The 12032-nt window shown below is 50.9% G+C and overlaps 1 protein-coding gene across 9 annotated transcripts in view; it reads left to right on the top strand.

Moving 5' to 3' along the window:
- Nucleotides 1–219: 219 nt before the first annotated feature.
- DOT1L (DOT1 like histone lysine methyltransferase) overlaps nt 220–12032 on the top strand; it is a 76382-nt gene continuing 64569 nt past the window's right edge. For 8 of the 9 annotated variants that reach the window (XR_014227123.1, XR_014227124.1, XR_014227125.1 and 5 more), the window contains exon 1: nt 220–543. Coding sequence is in view for 3 of the 9 variants with exons in the window: in XM_082297949.1 (XP_082154075.1) it covers nt 463–543 (81 nt within the window). In the remaining 6 variants the exon portion in view is untranslated. Of the gene's footprint in view, nt 544–3011; nt 3260–12032 lie in introns of those variants that run through there. The other variant, XR_014227128.1, reaches the window with a different exon arrangement.

Raw genomic sequence — 12032 nt, forward strand, 5'->3', positions numbered from 1 at the left:
CCGCCGGGGGAAGGGGGTTGCGGGCGCGCGCGCGCGAGGGGGCCGCGGGAGCGCGCGCGCGGCGCGGGGGCAGCTGAGGACAGGGGGGAGGGAGGGGAGGGAAGGGAAGGGGGGAGGGACCGCGGGGCCGCGCCCGCCCCTCTCCCCGCCCGCCCCCTCCCCGCGTCTGTCGCGTCGCTCGGGCCCGGCTCGGCCCGGCCCCGGCGCCTCATTGTGCTTCGCCTCACGCCGGCCCAAGATGGCGGCGGCGCCCGAGAGCCCCGCGAGCCGCCAACGACAATAGAGGGAGGGACGGGACCCGCCGCCCCCCCGGCACCGGCCGCCCCTCCCCGCCGCTCCCGCCGCCCCCCGCCCGCCGCACCGCGCCCACGCCCCCGGCCCGGCCCGGCCGCCGCACCCCGCCCCGGCCGGCCCCTCTAGCATGGTGCGGGGCCGCCGCCGCCTCGTCCTCCAGCTGCCGACATGGGCGAGAGGCTGGAGCTGCGGCTGAAGTCGCCCGTGGGAGCCGAGCCCGCCGTGTACCCCTGGCCGCTGCCCGTCTACGTGAGTATGGCCCGGCCCCGCACCTGCCCCGCGCCCTGTCAGCGCCCCCGGCCCTGCCCTGGCCCTGGCACCCGCCGGGCGATCCCCCAGCGCCGGCCCTTCCCGGGATCCATCGGGATGATCGCCCCCCGTGCGGGAACCCCCCCAGAGCCCCGGCCCCGGGTGCCGCTGCTGCTCGCTTGGAAGTCAAATCCCCTATTTCATTTTATAATTGGTTGACTAAACCGAAGGGCGGGGAGGAGGAGGACTGGTTAATGAAAAGTTTTCGTGTTTTCCTCGCGCTGGGCTCGTGTAACCGGTTAATAACCGGTGCTGCTGCTGCGAGCGGGGTGGAATCCAGGGATTCTGGATGGGGGAATAGCTCTTAAATTATGGATGGCCTCGGGTGGTCGTGGGGACCCCCAGGACCAGCCGCCGAGTGGGAATAAACGGTGGCCAGCGGCAGTTGTGGGTCTGGAGGCAGCGCTGGTGTCGTGGGGCTGCTGCCAGTTCCCCTCCAGCCGTGCCCTTGGAGCTCCCCTTTTATTTATCCCGAGCAGAATTCAAGCCAGCCGCAATCCTCGTGCTTCCAAATAAAATGTCACTTGTCCTTGCTTAGCTACCGAGCGGCGTTTTTCCTTAACTTGCCTGACTTTCTCCCGAGCCCGGGCGAGCGATGTGTGACCTTGATAACAATGTCCATGTTCAAATTAGTGACAATCCCACGAGAGGCGAAAGGCTCCGGGAAGGGTATTTTTGGATGTGTGTAGGCTTCCTATCAACCCTTGAACAATTTCTCTCCCTAACTGCGCGTAGCCCCTCGGAGCACAATTTGCAAAGGCAAAACCTCTCTCTATATGTTTACTTGGCGCAGGCACTGTTGATTATTCCTGCGTTCCAGGCTGTGCTGTTGTACGTGAGCCGCTTCCCGGCGAGAACACGCTGGGACGAACAGGCTGGGGCAGCTGATACTGCTGATGTTGTTGCTCGCTTTGGCAATCGCTTGTGTGTGAGCGATTAGGAATATATCGCTCGTGGCAGGGGGAGACTGCTGCCTGCTCCTATCTGCCGCCTGCCTTTCGGGGCTGCTGCTCTAGCCGTGCCTTTCCAAAACATCCTCCATGCAGGCTGGCGTGCGGTTCCCAGCGTGTCTCCCAGCACACACTGGTTAAACGCAGCCTTTCCTGTTTGGGCAGCTCTGTCAGTGTTGGCGGGCGCGCGCTCTGCTCAAATTGTCAGAAACTGAAAGTACAAGCGATGACCGGGTTCGGTTTTCCTCGCCAAATATTAACTCGTGTCCCCCCCCGCCTCCACCCCGCTCCCCGAGCGGGTTGTGTGAAGCGGAGGTTAAAGATTACGCGGGATAGGGATTAATCTGGGAGGGAGGGATGGTTTTACGTCTGTTCACAAAGATTCCTACAGGCTTAAAAACCGAAAAACCGACCCCCCCCCGCCCTTTATTTTAGGGGTGAAACGTGTGTTTTGCAGCATGGGAAGTAAGGATTTAGTTGCTTTGGGAAAACTTGAGCAGCTGTTTTTGAAAATGGCAGAATAAATAGAATTTCTCAGTTAATCAGAAATGCTGCGGATGAGGGTGGGAGTGGTGGGGGTGTGATCCCCCTGTGCTGAGAAATACCACAAACCCCAAACATCCTGCCATTAAACGGTCCGCTTGGCATTGCCAGCTTCTCCACAGTCATTCCCGAGTGGACGTTTCACCTGGGGCCGAGCAGCATCGCGCCCCGCAGCTCCGGGCAGCGGAGCGCGGCAGCGGCCACGGCGTGCCCGCACACACGCACGCCCCGGCGCTGGCCGCGGCTCCGGCTGAACCCTGGGGCTCTGCAAACAAATCCCTGTGTCCGTGGCAGCGCTTGGCCTGCTGACATCGTGCTCTGCTGAACTGCAGCCGCGCTTTCCCCGCGCTGGCGCGGCCCCGAGCTGCCGGGAGAGCTCGGCTCGCCTTGACGTAAGCAGAACATTTCTTAGTTTCACCGCTCGTGGTTCCGAGGAAGCAAGGTGGGATAGCTGAGGGCAGGGGGAAAAAGAAGCACACCACGCTTCAAGGAGTTTTATTTAGCGGCGTTCTGGTTGCTTCCTGTTGTACGCTGTGAGATGTGTTTTCCGAGGAGAGCTGGAGGGAAAGGGGAAGGGAAGCTCACGGTCCTGGCTGGTTATTTTTGGTGAGAGCAGCAGCAGTGGCATGGAGTCATCTTTCCCAACATCCGAGGCTCTGTAGTGTGAACCTGCTGCGTGCCCGGGCTCCGTGGTGTGATGTAACCCTGCCTTGAGTAACCTGGCTATTTTTATGCTCTTACTACATCTTAAATTAGCGGCGTCGGTGTTGCTGCGTAGAAGGCTGGTCTCTCCTATTAATGGACGCCTGAATTAATACCGTGGCTCTTTATTGCTGCGCTGCTGCTTATTTCGTGTATAATAGGAAAAGTGGGGTCTCTCCAGACTGCTGAGTCCGGATAATAGCCCGGCTGACAACCCGATGCTTGTTGGGATGCTAAAAGAGCCGGGGAGGCTGATGTGAAACATGTATTTCCCTCCGAGTCTAATTAGGGCCGTGGGAGGAGAGAGAGCGGCGGCGGTGGTGCAGCTCCAGCCTCCCACTGGCTTCCACACAAAACTGAAAGTGCGGCTCCTTCCCCCGCCTTCCGCCGCCTCAAAGGAAAGGCCACGGTGCCCTAATGAAGCCGTGGTGAGCCGTGCTGGCCGTGCCACACTGTGATGAGTAAGTTGAATAGTGCATGGTGAGTAATCTCTCCTCATGACTCACAAAATATTTTCTGATGTTGACCTCTGTTTTTGTGACTGCCCCGCTTAATCAGAGCTGAAGTGAGTGTGCTCTTTTGTGTGCTGGTTAACTCCTCGGCTCCCACGTACCTGCCCCACTTTTTGCCCGTGCCAGGTAGTCAAGAGACTAGGGATACGGTGTTAAAATTTTAATTTTGATACTAGGAAAGATACAGGCCTGGATAAAGGAAGTATTTGGGTGAGAGACTGGAGTTAATGGATCTAACTGGTCTTAAACAGGCTACTGCTGGTGGAGGATGGCATTTTCAGTCATACTTCAAGTATTGCTGAGCATAACTTGGTACTCATTACTTAGATCTGAAGGGTACAAGGGTTGAAGTCCCCTTGTGTAGTTTTAAGACTTGCAGATACTTAGGTTTTTTTCCCCTAGAATTTTTCTTAAAATGGTTCAGTGTCTTGTCTCTTTTACTATAGTTAAATTTGAATATGGATTAGGTTTAAATGCGGAGGTTTTTCATTTTACCACAATAAGCTCTGCCTGATCTGTGAGGTGTCTCAGGTTGTACTTTGAACTCCTGACAAATTCCTGCTTAAGAGTCGCAGGCTGTTGTGTGTGCAGGAGGGAGAAAGGGGTGGGAGTGTTGTGGGGTGGATCAGCCCTACAGTCTGGTCTGGCAGGGTTCTGCTGATGTATCTGTGGCACCAGAGAGGGATTGCTTGCACAGTGAACTGAAGCAACAGGAAGTTCAGAGCTGCTGAGGCCAATAACTGTCCCCCAAATCGATGTTTGCTGGACTGCACCCTATTGCAGTGTAAGAGTTGTTGAATGTGGAAAAGCCTGTTTGCAGTCTGTCAAAGACAGGACACTGCTTCTTTCATCTCCTCTCCTCAAGGCTTGCACTGCTGGGGTTGGCAGAGTGATCACGGTGTCAGGGCTGAGCGGGGACAGGAGGCACAGCCAGGTGCTGAGGGAGGGCCTGCTTGTGCAGGGCTGTTGTGGCCCCGTGTCCTTCACCCCACTGCCTGTGAGGACTTGCTGCCTGTCACTGTTCAGTAGGGTGCCAGTCCTTTCCACTTTCAGAATTCGACATCTGCCTGTGTTGCTCTGTCCCCTGCTGGGTGGCATTCCCATGGAAGGTGGCTGCAAGCATCCATGTGTGTCAGGTTGTTGTGGGTTGTGTTCCCCTCTCCCCCTTTGACTTGTACGGGCCAGGGGCTTGAGTTGTGACAGCACCTGGGAACTCCCCCTGCAGCCCCTGGGCATCCCAGTAGGGTTGTGCTCCGGGTATAGGATCACGGAATCATGGAATGGTTTGGCTTGGAAGGGACCTTAAAGCCCATCCAGTCCCACCCCCTTCCACTATCTCAGGCTGCTCCAAGCCCCGTCCAACCTGGCCTTGGACACTTCCAGGGATGGGGAAGCCACAGCTGCTCTGGGCACCTTGTGCCAGGGCCTCCCCACCTTCACAGCCAAGAATTTTTCTTCTGCCCTAGTTACCACATGGTAACACCATTTTTTGTCATCTACCAATTTTATTCTCTTCTTCCAGACTTGGACTCTGTCCCAGGAGGGGACAGTCCTGGTTGTGCCTCTGTGCACATCTTTACAGGGTGAGGTGCCTCTGCCCTGAGCTGCTGGAGCTTAAACCTCCAAATAAGCGCCTGTGATGAGAAGTCTGGCTTGAAAAATTAATTTATTTGTCTGTGTTCCTCCTCGTTGCTGCTGACTTTCCACTCAGCTGTGATGGCAAGAAAATTCTCATTTTCTAATTGAGTGTTGTCAGAGCATCACCCTGCACCTGGAGGTGTGTGTGACTGCTACTGGGAGTAATGGGATACAAGCTTCTTACTACTGGATTTTGTTCAGGTGGGAGGGTGCAGAGTGTGGGTTTTGGTTTTTTTTCTCTCTCTCTACTGTCGTGATCGAGCTGATACCATTCTGTCACCAAAGGAATGTGCTGTGCAGGGAGACCTCAAGGACAGGGAGTGTTAATGAAAATCACAGCCCCGTGGGGATTGTCACCTTTGGAATTAAAGATCAACGGTGGAGATGAATAACAAACCCTGTCTGAGAGAGTTTAATCCTCTTTTTTTTTTTTTTATGCGTGTCACTCAGCTTTCCCGGGAAGAGCTTCTGCGATGCCTGGCTTTGACTTCCCAGGCAGCGAGGCAGGTGTGGGAGCATTGGGTGCCATAGAATGGTGCTGTAGATGAATTTGAGAAGGACCTAAATAGGAGCTAAATTGTTCCCTTGGGGCTGGAGCTGCCCTGCTGCTGAGGGTGGTCCTGTGCATCCTGCCCTCGGCCACAGATCCATCCCGTCCTTATTCCATACCCCACTGCTCTCCTGTGGGATGAGCTGATGGAAAACACGTTTTGCACGTGCTCCCGGCTTTTCCCTAGGATCAGGCCGTGCTGGAGGGGGAAGGTGAAGCCCCCCTGATCCTCCCTGCGGGTGGGAGCCTTGCTGCCTGTGGAGCTGTGTGTGGGGCGGCTCTGGGAACGGGATCGCTGGAAATATCTGGGCTGGAAAAAAATGTTGCAGTGTTTTCAGAGGCGGCCCCCCCGCCCCGCTCTGTGAAATGTGAGTCAGGGCCTGCCCGGGGCAGGCGGCCCTACAAAGGAGGCAGAGGAGGAAACTGTTGCTCTGCCTTTGCCAGGCAAAAACCTCCTCACCCCCTGAGTAATCGCCCAGAAATTCGGCAGCCGAGGCTGAGTTCGGGGGGTTTTCCCCCCGCTGGTGTTGATGCAGCTTGTTGGGAAATGCTTGTGAGGATGACTAATCACTTAGAGAAGCTTCTCTGGTGAGGGAAAGGTTTGAAAACTCAGCACAGTTCCGATTTCTCAGCACCTCTCTCTCGGCCTGCCCTCCCCGGTTGTAAAACCACCTGGAGTGGGGAGAGAGAGCAGCGTAAAACTGGGAAATACTGACTCAGTCATTTCAAAAGCACTTGGGTTTCTCTACTGCCCAGCAGATCACAGAGTTGGCACAGTTACATAATTTTTTTCTGCCCTTTTCCCCAGTGCCGGGGGGATTCAGGGATGTGCTCTTGGGGGGCAGGTGAGCCCTATGGCGTTAATTGTGCAGCACGTGGGCAGCACAGAAGAGCAGTTTCCTTCTGGGCTTTACCCTTTGAAGTAGAACTTGCCCTGAGTGACAATCGGTGCTTGTTCAGTTCTCAGACTCCTTTTGTTCCAAGCTCTGACCCGTTGGATACAAGATAAATCATGAGTTCAGTTAACAGACATTTTTTCCCCAGTATTTCTGTAAGAAAAGTGAAAGTTGGTCTCTTGTCTTGCATCTTAAGGCCCCACTAGTATTTATTTTTTAAAATGTAACTGATTTATCTGAAAGGGAACTGTTGAAAGACAGAGTAGCTGTCCAAGATTGCTCGTTTTTCCCCTTTCATTCATCAGCAGATGAGTGAGGATTAATGTTCCTGTCCCAGCCAAAGTTCCGTCTCAGGCAATTCAAATTTATCTACCTAAAAATTCACCCATCAGCTCCAGTTGGACACAGCACTGAAAGCTTTCAGTGTGCCAGGGGAAATCCATGCCCCCACATGCAGCTCCAGCTCTTGTCCTTCGTGGCAGCCTTATTATATATGGAGATGATTATCCTTTCAAGTCTCAGATACGGGACTGAATTGTGTTGCCTCTGGGAATTTAGGCAAAATATCTTACCTCTTGGTATGTGAGATTTATGGGGGATTTAATCACCCTTCTCCCCAGACATCCATATGTCTACTTTTGTACTCTTCCTTCTTTCTTTTCCCCCTTTCACATTGACTTGCTTTTTTTCTTCCTGCTTTGAGTTAACCTTTAACTGTCTGATTAAAGTTTTGCACTATAATGATCAACACAAGGACCAGAGGTGGGGTGAATTTCTTTTGTCCCTTATAGTGTCTTTTGTCACAGATTGATAATCATAAAGTGTCTCAACATATTTTTACTTTAATTATTTTCTCCTTCCTAACAGAAGGATCCACAGAAGGAGGAAAGTTTAATGTTAGGAATTGTGAACATATTTACTTTCATGGTAATTATTAAAGACAAAACTAACTCTGAAGAGGAACAAGAAATAAAACTGAATAGGAAAGTTGGCCACATGCTGCTATAGCTATCAAATAAAGTAGGGACTATTTTTAGAGCATAGGAAGAGGGTGAGTATATTTTACAGCAGGAAATGATGGTTTCGTAGATCAGAGCAGATCTGTGAATAACGAAAAAGTTCCTGTTCAGAGTATTTTGGTTTGTTTCATTTCATGAGTGAATGAGAGTTTTCTAAAAATTTGCTGAAAGAACTTTGTAGTGTTGGATGAAAAATCTAAGATAAATGAAACATTGGAAAACTTAGCCAAACCAAACATTACAGAAAGTTCTGAATAAGTTTCTTAGTAAAAAATTGATGGGTTTTAATACTGTTTCTTTGTTATTTTCTGTGTACTGTAAAGGGCAGTTTCCTGAGGTTTTGGCATTAATGTGTCATTTACTTCTTGGAGCTCAGCAATATTATTAATTTTGACACTTGTAACATTTTAACAACTGTGAGCTTTTGAGGCTTCTCTTCCATTCCTCAGCTGGATTCCCACTGGGTTGCCGGTGGTTCCCTCTGGTTCCCGTATCTGTTGGCAACAAGACCTGGGAGATCAGGTGCTGGCTCAGGGTGGCCTCTTGACCCTCTGGAGCTGGGCTTGGAGTCTTTGTGGATCTTACCTTGGCTTCTATCCCTGCTCACAACAGCAAACAGTCATTTGTAATTCTGTGTTCTGTGAAGAATACATTGTAATATTGTAGGGTCATTTAAAAGTCTTTAAAAGCTCGTGGAAATGGTTGGTGGCTGGAAGTTGATGTCTGCCGTTCAGAACCTCCACTGAACGACTGCTCTGCTCCACAAGTTGAAGCTTCTGAAGGAAAACCCGTATCTATTGGGGTTTTTTTGTACCTAAGAAAGCACCTTTCTTTAGGAGCCCAGTGGGCTTCAGAACAAGTACAAGGTTTCATTGCTGACTTCTGTTATGTGGAATATTTATGCGTCTTTAATAGGAGCAGAATTTCTGAGCTGTCCAAGACTGAGTTGTCTTTACAGAATATAAAGAGGTTCTTTAAGCTGTTGTTGTCTCACCAGTTTTCCCTGCAGGAGACAGGGCTCAGGTTGTGCCATGAGCTTCCTTCCAGCACCCACCGAGGGTGTGGGAAGACCCTGGGCTCGAGAAAGACACGGTGGCTGCTTCCAGCACCAGGGATTTTGGGACTCTGTGTTCATTTCTTCCCTTGGGCTCCATGTGAAGGTTTGTCTCTGGCAGTGTGGGTGATCAGAGGTGTCTTGTGCTCCCCTGTACCTGCACAGGTGGGGTGTTCCCCTGCTAGCACAGGCCGTGGTTCCTGGGGAGGTGCAGGTTTGCAGCTGGAACAACTGCAGGTAGAAATGACTCTTGTCATCTCTGCCCGCTTGTGCCTGAGCTGCCCTCACCCTTGGAACAGTGTTTGTGGACTGGTCTGGTTGGAAGGCAACTGAGCCAAAACTCTACAAGGGTTTAGTTTTAGCTGAGGCCTCCCCTGCCTTTGCTGTGTGCAACCAAGAGGTGACTTTTGGGGAAGTGGTGACAGGGCAGGTGGCTGGATGGGGTTAAACTGTCTGTGAAATGGTGGCAGGGCTGGCTTCCTCTGCTCCAGGGAGTGAAAGCCCAGCAGTTCCCTCAGTCCCACAAGAAGCAGTCCTGGGTTCTTGTGCACGTGCACATGGGATCACCGCAGCACCTGCCCACTGCCTCCAACTTCCCTGGTGTGGGCAGGGTGTGTCACTGCCTAAAACTCGCCTGGGAGGGCAGAAGGACACACCAGTGAATTGCTGTTTTACCAAAGTAGTTGCATTCCCCAATATATTCAAACATAAACATTATTTTTAACTGGCTTTTTTTTGCATAGTAGAATTACTTCTTTTGTCTGGCTTAGCTGGGGAAGCTCATCCTGCCGTGACTGTCCTGTGTGCCTGTAACACTCCTGCAGGCAGACTGCATGTTAATGGATTTACACAGCCCCTTTGCACGTACCAGGGGAACCATTCCCTCCTGCATCTGTGCAGTGTCCGTAGCAACAGTTGGAATTGCTGTGTGGAAAGGCAAACCCGTCTTACTGTGGCTGAAGTAGCGGCAGTGGAAGTGCAATCCCTGTTGCTAAATGATTATCCAGAGCAGTTTGGATCTTCTTTTCCAATGCTTATTTCCTTTGTTAGTTTATTTTGGATCTTGGGCCAACCTTTTCTTTTGTTTAAATGTCCTTATGAAGCCGTTAAGGAAGGCCATAGTGACCACCATGGTTTCCATTTGGTTTTGTGTGACAGTAACTTAGAAACTACTGAAGCTGCCTCCTGCTGTGTGGGAGATGGACTTCCAAATGCAGTCTTGGGAGCTCTTCCTTCCCTTGTCTTTACTTCTCTGAAACTGGGAGGAAAAGTATGGACACAAGGTGTTCTCTGCAGGACATCTCTTTTTATACATTCTAACATAAATGTATTCTTGTGAATGTCCTTGTGCTTTCTTGATTAAGGGAATGACAGTAATTGGGTGGTTTAGAGGAGACTTTTGGTCCTTGTCTCTCTTGGTAAGAAAACTTGTGCTTTGGTTGTTGCTATGGAAGCTAAAATGGCACAGTCTTGATTTGGGATAAAATCTGGTAATATTAAACTGAGTCTTGCTATCCAGTATGGAATACTGCATGGAGCAGGCTTTCCCTTTCCCTTACTCAAGGTTTAACTGGCATTTGAACGCAAGGAAAACTCCTTAAAATGCAAAGTGATGGAAGGCAGAGCTGGCAGGACATGGAGCCCGAGATCCTCCCTTTATTGAGCAGCTCCTGGCTGCTGCAGCAGCTGGAAGTGCTTTGGCTTTGGCTTTTCACTGACTCCTGTGACTCCTGTGTTCAGGTGTGTTGGCTGTGGATGTGCTCTGGACAGGGGGACTGTGCTGGTGGGTCTCTCTAGGTGGGTTAAGTGAAATTAACCCTGTGGGAGGAGGAACACAAGCTTCTGAGAGGCTAAAGTCCCTGGTTTGTGAGGGCATCTGTGTGCCACGCAGAATGCTGGTTCTTTCCTGGCTGCCAGGGAAGCTGCAGCTGCAGTGGCTCACGTTGCCTTTCCTGGTGTCCAGAGAAACCCTTATCATCCTTCCCAGATGGAGGCAAGCGAGGGGCTTGAAAGAGGCACTTGTCCCACCAGCCTTCTGCAAGATTGATTGGCTTTTCCTAATCCATCTTTTTGATCTCTGCTAACCATCTTGTCTGCAGCTGTAACATCCTCTCCTTTGGATTTATGGACTGCTGCCTGGGGAGAGAGAGCTGCCACTGCAGGCAACCAAGCTGTTGTTTAAACCCAGGGGCTGGTGGGACTGACCTCTTTTGTTTTGCGAGTTAAACGGGTCGTATGGAGATCAGAATTTGGCAAATCCAAATGACTTCTGTTAATCCATGAGTGGTGTCCGTGCTCGGGACTTGGGAGGAGCTGGTGTTACATTGGAGAGCTGGAAATGTATCTAGACAGGGTCATTAAAAGGTATACAAGTGTTGCCATTGATTTATTTGTAACCAATTTGTTTCAGCTTTGGTTTTCACACATCTGCTGGGCAGGGGAAAGCTGTAGGAGATCTGTCCCTCCTGCTCTGCCCCTGTGTGACCACAGCTGCTTTTCACACTTCTGAAGAGCTGCTTTGGTCACCTGGCCTGTTTTTGGGGGAGGAAGCGTGGTCTGGTGTGTCAGAACTGTCTCTGAAAGGGCAGGGGTTGCTTTGGTGTGGGACAGTTTAGTCTGGGCTATGCCCAGAAATGTTCCTATGAACAGGAGGTAAGGGGTTGTAAAGGTTTGTGTGTGGTGCTGGGAGAGTGAAAGATTGAGGGGGCCTGAGCTGTAGTTCCTTTTTTTCTTGCAAGAACTTATCCAGGTTTTAAAACCATTTGTTTGTTGCTCAGGTCTGCAGGCTTTTTGGGCTGCCTTTTTACTGTGTAGACGATCAGAGCTCACAAAGATCCCACTTTCATAGGATCATGAAATCCCAGATATGGGTTGGAAGGACCATAAATTCATCCAGTTGCACCCCCTGCCATGGGCAGGGACACCTTCCACTATCCCAGGTTGCTCCAAGCCCTGTCCAGCCTGGATGAGGCCTAACTTGACATGTGGTGAGATGAAATTTAGAAAAATACGGTGTTCACCCCCAAGCTCCAACTTAGGCTTACCTCAAGGCTAAGCACAGTTTCATAAGAAGAACCCAAATAAAAAAAAGATGCAAATTTGGAAGGGCTCTGGGGTGGTGTTTCTTGCTCCAGGCAGTGCTGGCTGCCCAATTTAACTGAACAAGTTCTTTGCATTTGAGAATGGAAATCAGAATATTTAAAACTGTTCCTTTAGGTTATAGATTCACTTTAGACTATGGATTGTAGCACTGAGGGATAACTGTCCTGTACAAACACACCCAGGAGTCTGGGATATGGTACTGGAACACAGAATTAATCAAAATCTTGCCATTTAAGTAAGTTAAGGGATGTTAACTTGAAAAATTGATGTAACCAAAGCAGCCACACCTGGAGGAGGAGTGGAGGGCTTTGTGTTCAGGGGGAGTTACAAACCTTTCCAACAGCCAGCTTGTGGCAAAAATGTTGCAAACTCTAATTTATACCTGACCTTGCTGTTGTAGACTGTTCTGTAGAAATGGCTGATTTAGCTGCTTTTATTAGGAATTTGGTGCTTTGTAGAACAA

The sequence above is a fragment of the Coloeus monedula genome (assembly GCF_965178545.1).
Source record: "Coloeus monedula genome assembly, chromosome: 27".
Lineage (NCBI taxonomy): Eukaryota > Metazoa > Chordata > Aves > Passeriformes > Corvidae > Coloeus > Coloeus monedula.